Below are 23,512 nucleotides of genomic sequence, written 5' to 3' on the forward strand. Positions count from 1 at the left end.
AGCTTCCCCAGGTGGTTTCTCTGTAAATTGATTATTCCCTACTCTGGTCCACCCTTTGACTGGCAACTTAAATTCCTTTGTCTCATGGCTCCTTGGTAGTGAATTGGAAGATTTTGTTTGCCATATGGTCTTAGAGAAGGTGAAAGGATTCTTGATTTCTGATACGCTCCTCTGCTGGCTCCATAGCTGACAGCTAAAAGCTGTATTCTGCCTCTTCCCTCAAGTAAGGACAGCATTCCACAGCAGAGGTTGTTAGCTACATTCAGAAACCCCAGGGAAAATGTGACTACATAGTTACTACACATTAACAATGCATAAAAATGCAGCTTCAAAAATATTCAAAACACTTGTACTACCCCATTAAGCCTGTCTATTGCAGTTTCTACAGATGCCTGGTGCTTAGGATCACTCTGCTCTGGTTAGGGTATTAACTGTCCATGCACACTTACAAAATCCTAAATGTTTTGGTTAGGTAGCAGCTGAGAAAGCAGGATCTGAGATCTCAAAGGTGCACAAACATTGGCCTCTCAGTTCCATACAAGTTTTAGCTCCTTCTGTTTGGTTTTCCAGGACAACTGAAAGAGTCTTGTTAACAATGCTGGTAACTGCTGGACTTTGAAAACAGGGAGATACACATTCCTGGAATATAGGATGCAGCAAAAGGGATTTTAGATCCGAGGCCAAGTTCTTTTTTTAGGATGTTTGCCTGCAGCTCCTGCTGAAGTCAACCAGAACTACTGATGTTCATCCAAGGGCAAAATTTGACATATAACATTCATTTTATGCTATACACATGCCTAAACAGGGAAAATATGAAATGCATAACTGAAAACTAGCTGTTAGGTTTGGATAAAGGAGAATTGAAAAGCAGCAGCTGCCCAAGTGCAGGAGCATCATTTGGTTTGCCATAGCCCATGTGCAATTCCATTAGCATCTTCTTTTTCTGTTGTGGTGACACAGCTGACACAACACAAGAGTATTAATACATCTTTAATCTGTCTGAATTCACAAGCAGATTTCTGCCAAGAAATACTGAAGGGCTACTGGATCTGCAATATGGAGAACAACTCATTATTTGCTCATTACCTAGCCGTTCCCCAAAGTCCCACAGTCACTTAGGTAACACCATGGTGGCTTGCCTTCTCCTACTCCACATAAGAAGGAACTTGTGTTATCAGCAACACACAGTGAAGGGATTGTGTGCACAGTGACCTGCAAACAAGTCTGAAAACAGTTTAAAGATTCTTTCAGTATACCAAAACAACTGAAACTGTCCATATGTTTTCCTCGTTGAAGGTCAGCTTGAATACTTTTCTTATACCTGCTGGCACAGTAAAATGTCAGCATACTGTCTACATGTTGCTGCTTTAATTTCTCCATGACAGAAAGATATGCAGAGATAATAATAATTAAAAAAACAATCTCAGTCATATTATCCTGAACTAATGTAGTTAAAGCCTATCCTCTGATAGGCTTTGCAAGGACCAAGCAGTAACTACCTTGTTTTCCTCATGTTCGTTTCATGAGAAATATGAGTTGCACTCAGGAATTATCTGCATGATTATCAAGATGAAACAACTGAAACCAAAATAAAAGCAGAGGATTTGCTTCCAAAAACCCCAACCACACTTTAGAATTTATCTGCAAAAGAAATAAAAGCAGTGAAGATCTCACTTCTCTGAAGTGACAAAGTGCCTCTTGTTCAATCTGCTCATTTGGGGCGGAGAGTGGCACAGAAATTGAAAGCACGAAATTCAGAAAAATCCTGCTAGGAGGTAGATGTTCAAGTACATCTCCCACATGAGAAGCCAAGTCCAGAATTTGCAATACCTACATTGCTCTATTATCTGCACATTCAGACAACGTCTAGACAATTCAATTGTAAATAACAGTCCTTCTGGGCTGCTATTAGGAACAGGAGCCATGCAAGAATTACGTAAAGTCTTAAGTGCAGATCTACCTATAAAGAGAGGGGGAGAACAGAAATGCCCCTCTGTGTGTATGTGTGTGTGTATACACATAAGTGTATTTAAAAAAAGCACAGAGGAAGTTACTAAAGTTAGTAATACAATTCGTTGTGGTATTCGCAAAGAACTCTCAGGCAATACACACTTCTTTGGACTCTCTGACAGCTTCTACCTATTCCAACTGAATTATACAATTAGCTAATTGTGGAACTGTACTGATCTAATACATTGGCCTTACAGCATGGATCAACATAAAGGCTGCCACAATGATTCAAAGATAAATATATATCAATAAACTATTTACATTTTGTTCTAGTTTTTTTTCTTTGAAGATCATTTTCTGCACAAAACCCAAGAAGTCAATAGAAACAGTGAGTGCTCATTATCCTTCAAATTTAGCTTGCACTGCAGCTTAAGGAAACATTCAGCAAAGCTTTCTCTCTTGTTTATACTCCCATGAAACTTTGTTTTAGTGAACGTTTCTACGACAATCTAAGGAAGGAGGCAGAAAAAATAAAACTTTTCAAATTCTTCTTACTATATTTCAATGATGACTCCATCCAGGAATAAGAGTCTGAGTAAGTTTACAAAGAAAATACATATCACACAGCATTCAGCCACACACAAGTACAGGGATACTTATACACTGGGTTATCAGAAACTTCATTAATAAAGATAAGACTCTTCTATGCTATATGCTAGTATGTCCCTGCAAAGGAACTAGGATATCTTGGAACAAATTCTGAAAAGTAAAATAAATATTAAAATGTAAATCCTAGAAAAATTAACCATTCCAAAAACTGAAGTTCCACTTTTGCACTTTCTTTCCCACTGTTCCCACCACTGTTACAGGCAACATCTCAATTCTCAACACACATGCTACCAAAGTCACTGAGTGTCAGTACAAAGGAGTTCTCCAAGACACTAATTTTGTGCTGCTGTACACATGACAAATCTTTCCAGTCTAATCCACTCGTCTCTGGCCAAACTGTACATCTGCTTCTGCATGGACGAGAGGCTGAGAAGCGGAGACAAGCCTACCTGCTTCCAGAGCCAAACAGCATGGATAGCGGTCATGCTCTCCTTTTCTTCTGAGTACTCCCTTCTCACCCCAGCAAAGACCCAAAGCAAAGTATTTGCAGATCAACAGACAAGAGAAAAAAAAATTCTTGAAGTGATCCAACACTCCTCACGTAGAGAAGAGGAGGAATATATCTCAGTGTTGACATGTATTCGGTCTGCAGGAAGATACTTCAGTCCCTCAGGAAGGTCAGATCAGTGGGAAGAGCATGGTAAGAGCCTGAGCAGGGAGAAAATGCAGCCCTAAACCCCAACAATATAGTATTAGCCAAGCAAGTTTATTAACTCACCTGTTCTGATTTGAGCTAAAGTAGAATTAGTCTTCTAACTTTTCAGCTAAGCCTCATCTAAGTAACTTCATTTTCTAAAAGATAACAGATTTTTCAGACAGTTTCTCTCTAGAACTGCTAACATCGTTATGCAGAAGGACCATTGTTTATACTATCCCTATAGAAACCAAGGTCATCCTCAAGCTGGTGGAGTGACATACGTCAAAGAGGCGAAAAAGGGTCACACCGGCAGGGAGAAGCAGACAGGGCCGGTGACCCAAAACTGACCAGAGTATTCAATCCCATTTACGTCATACTTCGTATAAAACTGAGGGATCACAAGGCTCAGTCTCTATTCTTTCATTCTTTCTGTTCTTTCATTCAAGTTGTTTTAGTTTCCAAACACAAGGTTTTTTTCTCTCATTTCCTTTACCTGGAAGGGGGCAGAGGGGGACAGGAATTGGGGCCATCCACAACTGCTCGAGTTTAGCTGCCAATTCAGGCCAGAACGGAGCTAAATCGTGACAACGCCATATTTTTGTTGGCATCAATACTGCAAAAGATTTAAATTTTACACTCCCCCCTACTTCAGCATCACCTGCTTTTTTCAGGCATCTACTACAAACAACTTCTGTACTCCATCCTCAAAATCTGATGCCACTAACTTTATCTGTCAAGCCTTTTGGCGTAAACTACACAGGGCCTTAACCTGAAATGTTCAATCATTTGCTAGAAGCATAATCATAAGGAAAGGTTCCTCTTTTCTTCTTCAGATAAACCCACAGGTCACATTCCAGTTTCATACTGGTGAAACAACCAGCTGCGAATGTGGGACAAGTGAAGGAGGAATTATTAGCACCAAGCAACGGCTGACCATATGAAAACCACCACTCAGTGTCTGAAGGTCTACATTCAAACATGGTTCAGACCTTAGAAGGCTAATTTAAATCAGACTTTGAAGGGAAGGGCAGAAATAGCATTAGCCAGCAAACCTGTATGCTTGGGCCTGATGTTCTTAATTTCTGCTATCCAGATGGAGCAGGACTGAAATAAAAGTGAACTCAAATGACCTTCACAGGCTCAAAACCCATAAAGATACATGCAAGAACCTGCCCATAAAGGGAATGGCAGAAATTCATTAGTATCAGCTCCTAGTCTTTCATATTCCCAGCTGGAAAATTATCCCAGTCATATCAACAAATATGGAAAACAAACACATTCAATAAGAAGTGACAAATTGCTTATTTCTCACAGTCTATCTAAGGAGACAGGCAAAGGGAAGAACAAAGCATGGATACAGCACAACTGCCTAACTCAAGTGGCAACAGGTCATGCATTCACAGGCCAATGGACATTATTATATCAGTTCCTATTGCAAAAATTCTGGCACATCAGAAATCCATTAGCAGTGATGTTCTGGCAAACCACCAAAGAGAAATACATCCTCTTATAGCAAAAAAGAAATGAAGATCAAAGAATGATTATGGATAAGTACAGGCTAAAGATCAGCAAGCTCACCCAGAAAATACATTGTAATGTAAGATTTAATGATTCTTGCAAAAAGAGAAAGACAAAAGAAACTCTCTGACTTTGTACCAAAGCAAAGGCTGTGCATGTATAAATTAAAAGCTCCAGCCACCATTTTTCAATAACACTGGAAATGTTTTTATTCTAATCTCCTTAGCTAGACTTGGCAGTGTCTTTACAGTACCCTATTCAGCCTGATCTTTGATGTTTCTCTGCAGCTTCAAGTTTCATGATTTCTGCTTACTGATGATCAACTCACAGAGTGAAATACAATAACCCAAATTTATTCCTTAGCTAATTTCTGGGAATTTTCCTCTGTAATCAAATTGGGTGCTTTATATGGGCAGAAATGCATTGATAATCTGACGCCTTTGGATGGGATTCCCATCTCTGTAGTCAGCAGGAGAACTCCTTTACTTCTTACGATTAAGCAAAAACAGAGGTGATGCTAAAACACATGGCAACATTACATAAAGCTCTTTATCCCCTTTATCTAATGATACTTAGAAAAGCTGTCACTTTAAGAAGTAAAGATATATCTGGATTTTCTTCTTTACTCTGAAAACATGCATAACTCCATTGTAGAAACATTACGTCAAGCTCATTTCTTCTCCGTTTCTCTCAGCATAACTTCACTGTCTACTATCAAGATTTCACAGACCAAGTGGAAAGCAATTAATTAGAAGAGCAATAATAAGCAGAGAGACAGTTATAATTTTACTGTTGCCACCAAGACTGTCTTTGTGAAAGGAAGGTTGAATGGGAGCCATAACAAGCACCACAGTTACAAGGAGAAAAGGCACAGTTTTGCTCTAACTGAATTGAGGAAAAATCTTTAAGACGTGCTTTTTTAGCTAGCTGGCCAAAAGATACCCAAAATTCAGTCTTCAAAAAGACAAGGTAATTTTATTTTTCTTTTAAAATGATGCATTAAAGTAATCTCTACAATGATTTGGAGTCTCAAACTGCCACTACAATATATTTGATAACACACAAACAGAGGCTTAAAATTTGTCATGCCTTTTGGACATGAATGCTTTTGTTTTGCTCTTCCAAGGCAAATCATGAGGAGGGGGTTTACTTTAGGGGATAAGTACATCCTGTACATATGTAACTCTTCCTATACATTTATACTCTCCCCAACAGATTCTTCAGCAAGAACAAGGAGATCTGATATGAGGTAAACAACACAGGGTAAAAATAAACCATGCTATTAAAAAGTTGGATTTTAAGTGGTTTTATTTCTCTGGAGAAAGAAGAAAAGAAAGATCAAGAGTAAAAAAAATGTATTTTTTTCAACTGACCTTTTACATCTCAAAAAAGGGCAGAAGCCCAATTTAGAAGAAATACCTTTTGTAGGTCAACGTTAATAAAAGTAAAAGATGATTCTTCTCCTCCATCTCACTGTGTATCACACCAAATGACAGCATTTTATTTCCTTTGGGATGGCAGAAATAAAGTAAATGGAACAGAATGAGGACACAGGATAAATGTTCTTTAACATCATTTTTTTCTTTTTTTTTAAAGAAATAGAAATATTATCATGCATCCTTCAGTCAGTTGATAAAGAGATCTTTTCTGGTCTACATGAATTTATTTGTATTTTATGGTATTACAAGGAGACTGTATGTTCCTTGGTTAAAACATCTGAAAAGAAACAGAAAAGACATTTAAAAAAGAGTTGTTTCCAATAACACACCATAAAACATGGCTCAGTGCTTCTGTTAGGATTATTTGATAGTACATTTCATTAAACAACTTACTATATTTGTGCAATGCAAATTGTTCCATATTTGTGTAAACCACAGAATTTAATGCTCTATGTGATGAACAGTATCAACCTCATGCCATTGGTCTCAGCCCATTGGTCCAGCCTGTTAAGATCCCCTTGCAGAGCCTCCCTACCCTCCAGCAGATCCACACTTCCACCTAGCTTAGTGTCATCCGCAAACTTGCTGAGGGTGCACTCAATTCCTTCATCCAGGTCATTGATAAAGACCTTGAACAGGGCAGGACCCAGTACCGAGCCCTGGGGAACCCCACTTGTGACTGGTCTCCAGCTGGAGTTAACTCCATTGACCACCACTCTCTGGGCCCAGCCATCCAACCAGTTTTCAACCCAAGAGAGTGTGCACCCATCCAGGCCAGAGGCTGACAGTTTCTGAAGCAGAACGCTGTGAGAAAGGAGGACCACGAGCAGGATCAGTAGTTTCCTACCAGATCTGCATTTGCTAATTGGTGCTCCAAGATTTGGAAACCTGATTTTTGTGCGTGTTTTGGAGGAAGAAAGAAGGGTCCCCATAGGGTGGGTCATTATGCTCAATGCGCCTCTCATGCTAATACAGCTGGGAACAGGATTTTCAAACAAAATTACTGGATTTGTTTGTGGCTTTCTTGAAGTTAACAAACTTACAGCACTAAGATGAAACAACTGTCTGTAAATGAGGTTTTACCTACCAGCAGGTTCCAAACAAATGAAAACAATTATATTAAAGACTACACACCATACAAAGACTGCCAAAAGAAGCCCATTTCCAGCCACTAACTGAGGGAACGTGAGCACACTTGTCTTGAATCTTCCCAACAGAAAGCACTAAAAACGCTACCTAAATCTCATACAATCACAGAAATAAATGGCTGTAGACTTGCTGGGTTAGCACCTTCTCTCTGTAATATGTATTGCAAGGAAAGAAAACAAGTCTATTGCTTCGATACAACAGAGTTTTTGTGTGCGAGTCCGGCACTGTTATTTGGTGGGTAAGATGTTCTGTATGTTAACAACATATTGTCTTAATACTGCCTGTTGATTCAGTCTCTGGAGTCAAAATACATTTCCTGAGTAGAACTGCTATCCTGAGTAAAAGAGGGTTAAATAATCTATTCCTCCTGTAAAGATCTTGCAGAATTAAAGACCATGAGTTTGTACACTGATGGCTGCTCAGCCATCCATTAGGTCCCTCAATTCCCCCTGGAAAGCCTAATAATTTTTACTATTTTCATTCTCCTTATCTTCATTCCTAGCTGCATGCATCACTTGACTCCTCGTTTAGAAAAAGGGCTTCCAATTCATTTCACCTCTTAGCTGAAGGAAGTATTTGAGCCCCAAGCTAAAAAGCCTGCAGCACTTCCTCTGCTAAGTTCTATTTTTAATGCACACATATAGAAGGTTATGATGCCAAAGGAGTTCTCAAGGAGAAAGTAAGAAAGAAAGCAGAGCAGCTGGACAACACAGGCAAAAGCAGATGAAAGGAACAGTATCAGCAGAAAGGCTGCTGACTCACAGCAGAGATGCCCTATAAATGACAGCATAGAAAATACCCACTATTCACATTCCAGTTCACGCATTTGCCTGTTTACTACCCTCTTCACGTGTCTTAGTCCGAAGAGCATTTAAATGTCACAATTCATAGAACAATAACAGTGTTGCAGCCACAGTGATCTGAGAATCTAAGTGACAGAAAGTCAGACAAGATAATCACTTTTATTAGACTGACTTGCATGTCACTTGCTTGCTTTTGTAAACACAAATCTTACTCTAGCTCTTCAGGCATAACTAAGTATAGAAATAGTTGGAAAGGTCAATGGTCTGTTTTGTGTTATTTACAGAAGTATCAGTAATGCATATACAATCCAAACACAAGTGAAAAAACTGGTGCCCAAACTAATGTTAGCATGTGAGGATAGAATTCCATTTCAACGGTCAATCCAGAAATTACACTTGGACTGACATAGTCACTTTGTAAAGGCTAAATCAAAAATACAACTAAATTTACAGTCTTTCATAATGGCTAGATGTCATTTGATTCTTAAAATCACCACCACTTGGAGATACTCAGCACTGCAAAGATAAATTTATAGGCCCTGAAACATGTTAAGGAATTTGATTCTTTCCCTAGTTTAAGCCACTTTACTTTAAAGAAGATGCTAAATATAGCACATGATTAATCTGTACATATGAGGCACCTCTGCATATGTGTGTAAGATATATAGCTCCTAAATGATCTGGTTATCTAAGGAGAATGATCAAGAAAGAAAAAAATTATAGCAATAGAATGATAATACCTCTCCAGAATAATTTATCATTTTCATCCTAAACACCCACTCTCACAAATACACAGCAATACATTTTCTATAATTATTTTTGCATCAAAAAAATTTAGTCCACGGAAAGGCCATCTACTCAGTGCTGATAATCCCATATGTTTTTAATTACTCTACTATAAACCAACAAATATTGCTTCCAATGAATGCAATTTCCCAGAAGAAGTAAAACATTCTTTTTCACATCCACTGAGAGGAAAGCAAAGGATTGACCTTTTCAGAACACTTTTTAATGGCCAGGAAAGTATCTTATGAGGGGATGCACAGATTTTGTAGATCCATAAATGTTTTCATATGCTATTTTCCTTACAAGTCCCAAAGCATTAAGCTTTAAATGATGTTTCAGAAACATCAGGAGAATTCTTTCACAGGTGATTACAACTACCTCACAGTGACACACCTGGAAATAACAGACGAATTAAATAAATCACCTTTTTATCATTTTAACCAGAATGCCAATTGAGCACTCACATGCATTTCACAGACACCACTTAAACTTCTCATACCCCATCCAACTGAAGACAGTAGAAAACTTGTGTTGATTTCAACAGCCTTTACCAGTAGCTGGTACTAAATCAACAAAATTCTATAAAAGTAATCGTAAATAATAATCATTACAGAAATTTATTAACCTAAAACTAAATTAGAATATTAATAAAATTTAATGGAGTTATCCAAAGCAATTCACCCTTTCCAAAGAAGTCTTAAGCACAAAGGAACGTTATACAAAACAAATTAAAGGAAGGTAATAAACCTAGTGATAATCAGCACAGGTTTATGGAAAATTTTCTTGTCAAAGAAATCCTGATATTTTTCTTGTACAGCACTACAAATTCAATAATAGTAACAGTGATGATATAATAAGATCAATAATAAGATCAAAGTATATAATTCACACTTACTAAACAATAAATTCTAAGCTTGAAAGAAGGAAGCTTTTAAAAAATAAAAGAAAAAAGGAAAAATTAGAAAAAGAAAGTAAAAGAACAAATCTTGAGAACAACATAAGGAGGTATATAGATATATCAATTATAAATGGGAAAGTTGTGCTGACTTTATATGCAATACTACCAAAATACAGTACTGACTCTACAATTCAGTAAGGATACTGACAAATTGGGGAGGTCAGCAAAAAGGCACAGAAATTATTAAAGACCTTAAAAGATGCCATTTTATCAAAGATCCAGGAACTATTTTGTAACAAGAAGGTGGCTGATATGCTGTATGAAGGCAGGAGGAAATCTCTAAGCCACAGGACCTTTTCAGTCTAAAACTAATGTTCAAACTTCTATCAGTGAGGGTACTTACACTATTCAATTTCTATTTTGACAAATTCTTCATTCCTATACTTCTTCAACACAAAACTGAAAAAAAAAAAAAAAAAAACACAGAAGGCAGGAAAGTTTAGTGATGACGGCTTCACAAATCTAACTGCATAATCCCAGATATTCACCCTAGCCTTAAGATATGTTTAGAGATACACTACTAAAAACTTAAGTTCTTGGTTTACCTTAGTTTATCTTTCAGCCCAAACAGAATTAGCTGGCAGAAATCTCTGCAGAACTGACATTTTTCATTAAAAAATAGTTTGCAAAAAATATGCAAAGTGTGCTAACATAAATGGAGGTGCAGAATAATTGTGTCCCAGAGAACAAAATCAACCATTGAAATTAAGCAGCAATATCAGGGAGAAAGCATTTCTTCAGTCTGGTTTGCAATTATGACCATACTATTTTTGCTATCATATTCTGGGAGGGTGAAAGAATGATTTTGCAAAATGAGGTTGTGAAAGAATAATTCTTTTGGGTCAGCTGGAGTTCTGATCACAGAGCACATGATAAACATTACTTAAAAAATAATTCAAAAATAGTGCAGAACATGATTTAGTACCTTGCTCAGAAGATCTGAACCCAGTCTATATCGTACTTGTAAACTGGTACTAAATTTCACAATTAAATTTTCAAAGCACTATCATATTTTAAGTAAGAATCAATTACTAAAATGGGATTGTACCCAAGTGGGGCTCCTCTCCCTGCGTGCACAAGACATGAATAAGGAAAGCGAACAGAGCTTAAATTCCCTCAATCCAAATAAATTCCAGCTGACAGTGAGAACAATTGGCACTGTGCGCACCCAAGGCATTCATTAAAATAACTAATAATGGATTGAGTTTGACTTCCGTGAGAACCAAAACAGCTTAAATGAAGAGCTGCTCCTCCCTAGGTTTGCTCTGACCATCACTTACTACATGCAGTAAAACCAGGAGTCATTACAAGAGTAACGAAGATCATAAAGCACAGAGTACTTTTAGAGGAGGAATGGTAGATGCGTCCTCTCGCACCCAGCAGCACAACCCAGCAGGCCACATCACATCACATGGAGCCCCTCAACCACATGCCCATCCTGCAGGTGACCAGGAGGAGCTCAAGACTCATGGAGACAACACAAGAGAAAGACGTACTATAAGTTATAATAGTCAGAAACAGTGTAACTGCATTTTTTAAACCACGTCAGAAACCTAGTATTTTTAATTCCATACAGCCAAATGTTTACAATTTAGAGCAATTTTAGGAATATGTTTTTCATTTACAGCTTACATGACACATTGATATTAGTGTTGGAGACAATTTGCCAAGAGAAATTACAGACAAGGTTTCAGCAATTTGTCTTATGAAAAAGCTGGCACTTGTCTGTCAAGTTGCCTTTTATTTTGCTTCCATTTTCAGGATTTTTTGATGAAGTTTACAATCTGATTCTGTAAGGTTCACAAAACTCTAGTTAAGACATTCCTGACAAATGTTCCCCACAAATCATGGGGAATGTCTCCAACCTTCTCAGCAGAAACTGCAAAAACCATTCAGAGGCATGGAAAAATTGTTAATTCCTGGAGTGCCAGGAATCTTCCAGTATCACCAACCAGAAATCACTTCAGTTAATACTGAAATATACAAAATACATGTCAATATTTTCTGAAGAAAATTCTTTGATTTGTCTGCCTTTTGATAAACTAAGTGATAGGAGCATTTATTTTCCACATAGAGAATAGTGACTGCAGAGTTTATAAAATTTACCTCATTTGAAATCTTTCAGCCTTCTGAAGGTCACGGCCATCGATTCATACACAGGGTTAGAACTCCTCCAGGACACAGTCAGGCCCTCAACAGGAACAGATGTGTGAGCTTCCTGAAGGAGCAGGGTTTCTGAGCGTACCTTGCCCAGCCTACTACTTCTTTGTAGATCATTCTCCACTAACAGATGGACCAGAGAAATTGAATTTGCGTTGCAAGAAGAGAAAGTAGGTGGCAGTTATGGTCCATCCAAGTGACTGTCATGAGGAAGTAGAGAGAGCAGTTCTCAAGTGCCAGATACAGGCCTGAAATCCTTATTTATGCTTCACCCTTTAGAGCGCATCCCTGTCACCACGAACCTGAGGATTTCAGGCTACTAATGTTTTCACTCTCACAAAAAAAAAAAAAAAGCCATGATCAGGGAGGGCCCTTCTACTTACAGCATAAAGAGTCAGGGCGTGCATAGGTGGCCAGACACTCCAGGGAGCTTTCAGAAAGCCAAGTCTCCTCAGCGGGGCACCTGGTGTCCAAATTACACCTCTGAAGTGACCACAATTCAGGCTCAGGCTCAAGAAACACTCTCTGCTCGTTTCTGTGCTAGGAGACACCAGAGCCCCTGCATGAAGAATGACGCTGTAGCTAGGAAGGGTCTTGATCATCTTTCTTGCCTGTTGTGGCTATCGCAAAGTGAACATGGGGTGGTCACAACATGCCAAGACCTGTCCACACTCCAGACAAGCACAAATGCTGCAGTTTTTCTGATCAACCAACTTGCAGCATGCTCTTTCCCACTCCCACCCCATGATCACACCTCGCTTTGGGTATGCCACTAGGTCTCTGCTGCTTCACATGCAGACAGACGTGCCCTAGCCCAGGTCTGCAGGACCAAAAGGACCTCTAAGGAGCTTTTGGAATCATGTTCCTATCCAGCTCTGCTGTTTAATCACATAATTGCAACCCAAGATGACAGTGTAAATGGTCACATGGCTACATTTAAGAAGAAATACACTGCATGCAAAAACAAATAGCCATGTACTGAGCCACAGATTCCTTCACAGCATTAAAAATTTCAAGGGGAAGGACTTACATAAATAAATAGATATTGTACTTAATTGCTCTGCAACTCCTGCACAGTTCTGGGTTGACAACCAGAGCTGGACACTCGCTGAAGGAGGGAAGGCGATGAGCAACACTCGGCTGCACAGCCTAGCAGTCAAGCCTCAGGTTTGCTAATGCTAAAGGCAGCATTAATGAAGATGGCCATAGAAAACAGCTCTATCAGATGCAGTCCTGAACACATAAGGACAGCAAGGAAATGGATTGATAAACACACTGATGCAGCTAATGCATTCCTAACCTTTGCTGAAGGGATTGAACCTTTTAAAAATACAGCTGATTTGATCTGAAAGCTCCTTTTTAAATACTTCAGCCAGTTGAAGAGGCAAAAAAAAAAAGTCAAAAAAGAAACATTATACCTTATAGAACTCATTGTAGAGATATTATGGCCACTCAAGGGGGAAAAATAAGAGAGAAAGAATGATGATGTATGAGGACAAAATACCACAACTGCAAAAAAGAAAACTACATTATAAATACACCAGCTTTTTATTACTTTATTATTATTATTATTATTCAAGGTAATGTTTCAGTGCCCAAATGTTTCGCATTTCACAGAATCACTAGGTTGGAAAACACCTCCAGGACCATTGAGTCCAACTATTCCTATCAACCACTAAACCATGCCCCTCATCCACCATCTTTTAAACACATCCAGGAATGGTGACTCCACCACCTCCCTGGGCAGCCTGTTCCAGTGCCCAATGACCCTTTCTGTGAAAAATATTTTTCTGATGTCCAGCCTGAACCTCCCCTGGCGGAGCTTCAGGCCATTCCCCCTTGTCCTGTCCTCTGTCACGTGGGAGAAAAGTCCAGCTCCCTCCTCTCCACAACCTCCCTTCAGGTAGTTGCAGAGAGCAATAAGGTCTCCCCTCAGCCTCCTCTTCTCCAGGCTAAACAACGCCAGCTCTCTCAGCCGCTCCTCTTAAGACTTGCATTTATTGTGAACAAATATGCATTCAAAACTGGTTAAGATCCAAAACCAGCAAGACGAAAGCATGCAGATTTCAATCTTAAATTTAACTGCCACACTGTAATGCGAGTTGGAAAATTATTTTACCTTCCTCTCACTTGCATCCAGGACCAGCAAAACACTCCCATCCTGCGCCTTAGTTTTCCTTAAGTCTGAAATGTCAGCATAAGCTTTGCTCTTTTATTTCCCTGACCACCTCCTGCATCTTCCCAGGTTGTTCCATGGCAGAGATGAGCCTTTGGTTGCAGGACTGTGTTGCAAGAGGTGACAGAGGAAGGGACTAGGAAAGGAAAGTGGCTTCAACTAACACCCAGTTTCAATAGCAACTTCTTTGGTGAAGAGATGAAACAGAGGGTATCAAGCAGTGGAGGAAAAGAGAGGTAAGTAAGAGCCCATAAACATTTCTGCCAGCCTCAACTGCCAGGGTGCAAAAAGTTGTCATGAAAAAGATTGCAAGAAAAACAAGAAAGATTTGTGGTATCTATGACGATGGCAGAGGGGACAATGATTCCCGATGGAAAAAGAAGAGAAAGAAATGTGTGACTCTTCAGAGAAATTAGTACATAGATGGAAAACATACAAACAAAACGGAACATGAAATACAAACAGGTACATAATGGGGGATATAGAACAAAGCACAGGCAAATGCAGCAGAGGAAACAGGGAAACTGATTGTCAGATAAAAAGACAGATTTGAAGAGTATAGAGAAAATAATGCCAACAAAGAAAACTATTTGCAGACAAACATTAGGGAGCAGGAGTATATTTTACTTCCTGATTTTTTTAAAAGCTCTTTGTTTGCTGCCATAATTTTAATGTTGAATTTTTTTTCCTCCATAAATTGCGGAACCGTATGGAAGAACGAACACTTGCTCTGTGACTGTCCAGCACTGACACCGTAACCAGAGATGATACTCAGATATACTCAGACATACAAGCCGTACACACCAACCTTTAAAAACCAGGGAGACTGCAAGAAAGGAGACTGACAAAGGCAGGGAGAGTCTCTCCTTTCTGACAATCTTTATATATTAAATTATTTTTTCCCCTCTCTGTCCCCCATACTTCCTTTAACATTCCTCAAATGTATAGTATGCATAAAAGCTAATTTTACCACAGAGGCCTGCTTCAGCACGGTTTTGATATTAGCGGTTGTTCAGTTATAAATAGTAAGTTGATATGTTTTCCAGAGGAAAAATAAAATCTTGAACCTTACTCCTTTCAAGCATTCAACTACTTCTCAATTATAAGGCTACTGTGGTCCAAATTTTCAAACCAGGCCTCAAAAAAATAAGTGTTTTTCTCTCAAGACCCTCAGAAAATAAATACGCAATATGATATGGAGAGTAAGAATTGCAAGAGAAGAAACATACAGCCTTCTGAATAGAAAATTATTATTCCTGTGAACAAATATAAGAATATATTTTAAAAGTTGCTCTGGTATACTTGGCCCTCTTTTTTGATGATCTTCAAATGCTATTTCAGAAGCAGTTTAAAAGTTGATTTAAGTATCATGATAGAAGCCAAACATCTTAATTTCCTTGCAGCCTTCTTGTTTTCGTTTCTCACAGTTTGTGATAGGAAAATTTTCACATTATAAAAAGTATAGCTCTTTAGGAAAAGTCCATATTTAAGTTGGATTCTGACATCCTTAAGAATAGGCAGCACAGTGTCTCTGCTGTCTGTAGCCAGCAAGGATTCTGTGGTTTTTTACTCCTGTCAGCGCACATAAAGAAAGTACAAAACCTACAAAATGAGCTTACAAGTGATAAAAAATTATATATGAGTGGTTCCCATCACAACCAGAATAGTTCACCTTTATAGCAGAACTTGTAGCAACTGAGCACAAACTCTTACACCAAACCACACAACATTGTGTTCAATTATTAGCAGATGAATTACTTAACAAAGCATTTCTATTTACTATACTATTTATTCTTTTTTTCATTTCAGAGCAGAAAAGCAAAGCAACTCCTCTTTTTAAAACAGTTGTGCCAAAAGGCTACTGCAAAAACTCACTACTGAAAGCCACATGCCAGATTTCACTTCAAGTCTACTATCATTCAATCTTTCCTTATAGCCTGAAGTCCACAGTGTGCTACTGCCTCATAATGCTCCTCTGTTCCCACAAGACCGTAAATGCATGCAGAGGAACTTCATTCCCAACTATCTATCTCATTCTTTCTTGAAGATTACCTGTAGTGCAATTGCTGCATTTTCAGTACTCAACACTTAGTTATTAAAATACTAACAGCTACTAGGTTTTAGCAACTCCATCTTTTAATATCCAGGGAAGCTCTGCACAAGCCTTTGCCTTTATAATAGTAAATTGAAAGATGGCAAATGAAATTACAATGCTAGAACGTTAGTTACACTGCAATAGCTGCTAAGTAGTAACAATGAGACTATCAAAGCCTACAATGGTAATTGAGAAAAATAACAAAAGAACTTAACATACACTACTACAAATGAACTCAATATATAGAAATAGCATTTGTGCTATAACACAGCCTCCAAACCCTCCACTAAAAAATGGCATTTCACTAGCACCAGATCCTGAACAAATGAAGAGTAAGATATAGTCATTACTTACTGGTTTAGCATCACATCTAGGATGAATGATGATCCAAAAGCATCGACTTGGAAGCTGGCTCGAGCAATGTGGGTAGACTGCAACATTGAAAAGACTGGAATTAATATTCAGTCAAAACAAAACATATCATACAGGTCTGTGAGTGCAGAAACTAAATGTATTTACTAAGGAACAATATGGCATTAACCAAATAAAATTGCATTAAAATGGATAAAGAAGTCTATGATACTGAATAAAATTTCTGTTTTCTGAATCTATGAGGCTTATTCAAGAAGTCCCAATAACAGAACCTGTGACTGGGAGGCTCTGCCTTCGTAACCCCTCATCTTAACCCAACCACACAGTAGGAAATAGTTCTTCTGTTTGAACTTCCACCCTGGACAAAACCTTGAGCAAAGAAGAGTGGAAGACTTCACCTGACTAATGTGTTACTCTTTCCTTAACCTGACTCTGGACACAGACCAGTGGAGAACAGATGAGCAGTACTGGTTTGGTCAGACCAGGATACACTCACAAATCTCGACAACATTACCTGAAAGAAACTGTTCATTCAGACAGACTCTCATTTAGGTCCACGTAGAGAGGTGAAAGCAATGGGCTAGAATCTGATTAGTCACATTTTCTGTAAAGGTCTGACTCACCACACTGTCACCCATCTCCTCCAAAGGCTCCCAAAACTCCAACTCCTAGAGCAGTCACTAAAATCAAAGAAAAATGGGTGCTAGAGAAACATCTCTTTCTTTCTTTCTTTCTCTCTCTCTTTCTTTCTTTCTCTCTTTGCCATATATTTCCCCTGAATTGCTCTCATTCAGTCCTATCGAGAACAAACATGGGAATACTTTGTAACTCACTATTTGCCAGAAATAGAACATCTATTCTAGCAGCAGTGGAAGAAAATAGCTATCCAAGGGAAATGCAACGGTTGTTTCTAGACATGAAAACTCCCAAGAAACAGAACAACCATGTTATTTAACTAATTAATATGAAAAGCTACTTTCAGACATGTTGGAGCAGTTTCAACTTTGTTTTTATTTTCTTCCCATTGAAACCTGCACATTAAGATTTGAAGCATGTAGACAGAGGAATCTAAGAAGAAACACCGAAGAACCACTTACAACTCTAAACTACACTTCTCTAAACAAACACAGGACAGTACAACTCTAACAAATGATTTATTGAAAACTCTGGGAAACACCAGGCAGGATGGGATAATGTGAATCATCAAGTTCACTCTCTCTAAAACTACTGGCAGACTTTCAATAGGCATTAAATCCAGAAGAGCTGAGAACACCAGCTTCCCTCGAAAAGAACAGCAACAAGGAAATGGGAAGTTGAGGGAGTCGTGCTTTTTTATTTATTACATTTTTCAACTGCCCTACAATGGAATGGGGGTTTTATGTCAAAAATGAAAAACCTGATATAGACAGCGAGATTGAGTGCGCCCTCAGCAAGTTTGTAGATGACACCAAGAAGTTGAGTTGCACAGTTCCCACGCCAGAAGGACAGGATGTCAATCAGAGGAACCTGGACAGGCTGGAGAAGTGGGCCTGTGTGAATCTCATGAGGTTCAACATGGCCACGTGCAAGGCCCTACATCTGGGTCAGGGCAATCCATAGTTTCAATATAGGATGGGAGATGATGTGATTGAGAGCTACCCCATGGAGAAGGACTTGTGGGTGCTGACTGATGAGAAGCTCAACATGAGTCGGCAACGTGTGCCTGCAGCCCAGAAGGCCAACTGTATCCTGGGCTGCACCAAAGAAAGCATGGCCAGCGGGCTGAGAGAGGCGATTCTCCCCCTCTATTCCACACTTGTGAGACCCCTGCCGGAGTATTGTGTCCAGTTCTGGAATCCTCAATATAAGAAGGATGTGGAACTGTTGGAATGGGTCCAGAGGAGGGCTGCAAAGATGATCAGGGGTCTGGAGTGCCTCTGCTATGAAGACAGGCTGAGAGAGTTGGGGTTGTCCAGCCCGGAGAAAGAAGAGAAGGCTTCAAGGAGACCTTACGGCAGCCTTCAGTACTGAAAAGGGGAACACAGGAAAGGTCAGGAGAGACTTCTTACAAGGGCATGTAGTGATAGAACAAGGGGGAATGGCTTTAAATTGGGGATGGGTAAAGACTTAGATTAGACATTAAAAAGAAACTCTTCATGATGAGGGTGGTGAGGCACTGGCACAGGTTGCCCAGGGAAGTTCTGGATGCCCCCTCGCTGGAAGTGTTCAAGGCCAGGCTGGATGAGGCCTGGTCTGATGGGAGGTGTCCCTGCACATGGCAGAAGGGTTGGAATCAGATGATCTTTAAGGTCCCTTCCAACTACAACCATTCTATGATTCCAATATATTTATAAACACTTGATTCCTTTAAAAAAAAAAAGTAGTCAAGCAATTTCTTTTATTAGAGGATGCTCAGGCTGTGTGCCCTCTGTGTAAGTGCCTAGCGGTGCCACTACAGTGAACGTGCATGCAAAATGGCATGATGAGAAATTTCAGATATTTAAATTACTTTTTAGAAGTATGCAGTACTAACTGGAAAGCTTCTTAGAAGGCCTCTCAAAAGACGCAATTCACAGAGTCAGTTATCCTTTCAGCTATCCTCATTACATCTAACCCACTTTGTAACACAAGCCACGTCTTCACTAAGCGGTTCTTACAATTTCTGGACAATCAAAGAGTACATCTTTTCAATAAATGTATAATCCTTGACTAACTAACTTAATATAACATAGCTTATGAACTATCATCGATATTACAATCCTACTTCCAATCCCAAAAGGCCTTTGAAAAATAAAACCAAAAACCAAACCTGCAGTTCTTTCCTAACATCACCCATTTTGATCCATATTTGAAATTAAGGGATTCAAACCTGCCCACACTGAGCCATGACACAGCAAGCCGGTACATGCAAAGCAACAATGGACACACAGGGCACGTACAGACACCCTCAGCATGTATGGCCACCCACACGTAGGACCACTATTGAGCTGCTTCTGGCCTGCAGCATTTAGCACATCCACAAATACAGCAAAAACAACCATCAACAAATTATCATGTTCGCATTTGCACTTCTTTTCCAACTCTCAGGCAGCAGAGTTTGCTTTGAACGATTTTAAAATTTTGTGTCCTCTTGCTAGATGTGAATTTTTAGGCTGCTGCTCCTAGAGAGGATGGGACAAGCCAAGAACAGAGTAACGTACTAGAGGTCAATGCTAGTTCTGTCATTTCCTTGTTCCACTGCAGCATGTTTGCTAACCTTAACTTACCTTCATTTACCTATCTGCACCACAACAACCACTTTCTGATCAAAAGAGTAATTACAGCCCAGCTGTTTGCTTTTCATCATTATATTATTAAATGCAAGGAAGATTCTACAGTACTTTATTATTTCTGTTTGTTAATAACATAGCTACATATGCCATCACTAAGCTCTCTGTACAGATTATAACCAATTCTCCTATATGACCATACGCTGGTACAAAAAGAGATTTTGTCAGTAAGGAAGAATCTAAAAAGTCTAAGATAAATTTGTAAATGTACATGTACCAAACGGAGAATTTGTCATTAAAATGTATTCACCTCATTCACTGTAAGAGCAGACATGAGTAGGTTTTTTTGCTTTGGTTTGATTTTTAACTGCTAGGTATATTGCATCATATTGATTTGGTCTGGGAAATTTCCTCCCTTGAACATGTCTCCAAGATAAGCAATTACAAGGTTAACGTACTTCTGAGGTGACCCTGGACCACAGTTATTCCCTGACAGAATCTCAACCTACTCAAACCTACTGAGATGCCAAGATGTACAATTTGGATAGCCAGACAAACTCAGCCCTTCCCAGAATCTGCAGCCCTTCCAGATTCAAAGAAATCTTGAACCCTGGTACATGGTTGTAATGCACTGCAACACTGAGTACAGTAGGCTGCTGCCGAAACCAGACAGTTCTGCCCATCCTGGCCATGTTTCCACCTGCTCTCCCTTGCCAGCTCATGTGACTACCTAGAAAGTCAGATCAGCATCAGAAAATTAATCATGTCTTGGAGCGGATCCATTTTTTGTCGGACAAAATAACCTATCTAGTCACACCATGACTAGATGCGATGAAAAGAAGCTGTAGGGGATGTGAAAAAGAGAATGAAGAGGAAGACAGACTCCCCCTCTCAATGACAGCTAACAGGTCTCATTCAGTGTAACAAAAAACTGTACCCTAAGAGTGCCAGCTAGTGCCCACACCTCTGAAACGATCAAAAAGAACTCCAGAATAAAGAAATGGATTTTAAAAAGGCTTGGCTTTACCTTATTTTCAAGCACACCTCCCTGCCTGCTTAGCGAACAGGTAAAATGGCCAGCTGCAAAGGAAGCTTACAGTCATAGACACATATCAATGAAAGAACCGAAAGGAAGGAAATAAGTACTTTTATGCCACCTATGCCATCTCGTTCAAGCAGAAGTAACAAGACAGACACCCGCCAGTGAAGCAAGACAATCAATTATGTCATTCAGTTCTCAAACCAAGGAACTTTTTCAAAAAATTTGAGGCTTTTTCAACAATCGTTGGTGTGACACATCGATGGTTGACAGAGTCATAAAATGGGAGTTCTTGGAGTGCAGGGGAGATGCACTCAATGCACGATATAAACAAGAACCAGGAAAGGAGAATGTAACAACCTAATGGAAAAGCACAGTGCCCGTGCCTCTGAAACAATAAAAAGTTCTGGAATTTTTATGACACGCAACTGAAGAAGAAAAATATTGATAACAACTCTGAAACTAGCTGTGGTGATTTCAGATGCAGTTTCTAGTGGCATGTAAAGTGTATTACCTTGCAAGCCCTCCTACAGAAAATACTAAGCATCCCATGCATCTAACGCAACTATGGGAAGAGAGAGCTGTTGACAAAGATGGCAGAGCTTAAGTATCTCAGTGAATGTCTGAAAGGAATCAAAAGTAAACAGAGTGGAAAGGATTATTTCAAATCACTAAGCACAGATATTTTATCTAAAACAAATATTAAAAGTTTGAATCCTAGGAAAACTTAAGTGGCAAGCAAACCTTCCGGCAAAACCAAGCAGGATGTGATTCCAATTTATTTAAATCACTTGCTCCATGCTTCAGGGATCACTGTGGTAACAGACGAGACTGGAATCAGTACCCAGTATGACTCTTTATTATTATAATGAAACACAGCAAAATAATGATATTCCTGATATAATCCCTTCAGTACCCCCTACTGGGAACCAGCTTTCTCCAGACACTGGCCCTGAAGAATGAGCATCTCTAAAGAGAATACACGTACATAAACTACAACCAATGTATATCATATATATCAACTCTAATGAAGTAACATTAAATAAGTTTGGAAGATTTTTATTTCAGATAAATCAAAAATTTTAACCACTAATGAAACCTTTACAAGCTACGCACTTTCTTAAAAAACAAGCTAATAAAAATTTTGAAAGGAAATATGTTAGAATTTTTCCTCACACTGTATATAATTACTCGGGTGTTGAAAGCAGCATAGTAACATGACTAATATTTTTCCCCGCTAAAATAAAGAAAAGGAGAATTTAAAATGTATTTTGATGTAATGTGTAAATACTCATAATACATTTCCTACCTCTGAAAGAGCATGCATAAAGCACTTAGATGCTTCTTAGTAAATTTTACTGATGAGAAAACTATTTCTGTCAAAAGAGAAGAATATATTTTTATAAAAAAAGATGAGAAAATCATATTTATATGCTTGCCCTTTGATGTAAGAAATTTTATATTTACTGCTATTTATAGCATTGTGGTTTCTAATGAAAAGATTCTGATCAAATTTGTAGAGCAAAAAGAAAAGCATCGAGAGAATCAAGAAAAGAATAATACAGAATATCACAGCAAGAGAGAACTTAAAAGCTATGCTTCAGAGCTTTTAAGAACAGTGAGGTTTTACAGCAGATATTCTGGGAGAGAGTCACATTTACAAAACAAGATTCCTTAGATATTAGTTTAATTCCCCTCCCCATTTAATGGGAGAATAAACCCTCAACTTGTTAACAAACCTGTAAGTGTGTATGAAATGACAGTTTCTTAAGTTCAGTAAGGACACAGGTAAGTCCATGGAAAATTCAAATAAATACACTAATGAAACAAAATGAAAACTACTAAACATTTTACATAGATTCACCTACAACAAATTCTAACCATGGTTTTGAAAATAATCATTACACTTACATTTATGCTACAGTAGAGGAATACAATGCTAATTAGCACATGTACACATTATAAAAGGACAATTTTTTGTACTGGGAAAAAAAAAAACTTTGCTCTGAGACAAAATTCAGAAATAAGTCTAGTTCTAAGAATAAAAATAAGTATCTCCAAGCCCAAGAATCTTAAAAAAAAAAAAAACCCCACACAATAAAATATAAATGCAACATGATTTCCTCAATCCCTCTCTATCGCCATTTGCAAACACCTAATTTTAATCAAAAGTTCAGTGGATTCACATATTGCAACATAATAAAGGACTGCAAAATCTCTTTTTCTTTCCCTAGCATTCTCAAAATATTTATAGGCACTCATTTGCTATATTAATAATCATTATTTGTTATTCTTAATGCAATCTCTCTTTTTATCCATTGTATGAATCTAAATATCTATTGGGCTTTCTCAGGGGGCAGAAATTTTTCATGAAAATACTGCAGAATAGAACCATGGTTTGATAAAACGGCTTTTACAGCTGCCTCTTTGGGGTACCTTTAGTAAATAAGTCATTTATTCTGAGAAAAAAATAGAAATAAGGAATGAATTTGAGGTTCATGTTCATTTTTGAA

The 23,512-nt window shown here is 38.6% G+C and overlaps 1 protein-coding gene across 7 annotated transcripts in view; it reads right to left on the minus strand.

The window, feature by feature from the left end:
* Nucleotides 1-23,512, minus strand: part of ADAM22 (ADAM metallopeptidase domain 22) — a 139,368-nt gene that overhangs the window by 104,500 nt on the left and 11,356 nt on the right. For all 7 annotated transcript variants that reach the window (XM_054057631.1, XM_054057626.1, XM_054057624.1 and 4 more), the window contains exon 3: nucleotides 16,695-16,771. In XM_054057631.1, the coding sequence (XP_053913606.1) occupies nucleotides 16,695-16,771 (77 nt within the window). The remainder of the gene's footprint in view (nucleotides 1-16,694; nucleotides 16,772-23,512) is intronic.

This window comes from Cuculus canorus, chromosome 2, assembly GCF_017976375.1.
Source record: "Cuculus canorus isolate bCucCan1 chromosome 2, bCucCan1.pri, whole genome shotgun sequence".
Classification (NCBI taxonomy): Eukaryota; Metazoa; Chordata; class Aves; order Cuculiformes; family Cuculidae; genus Cuculus; species Cuculus canorus.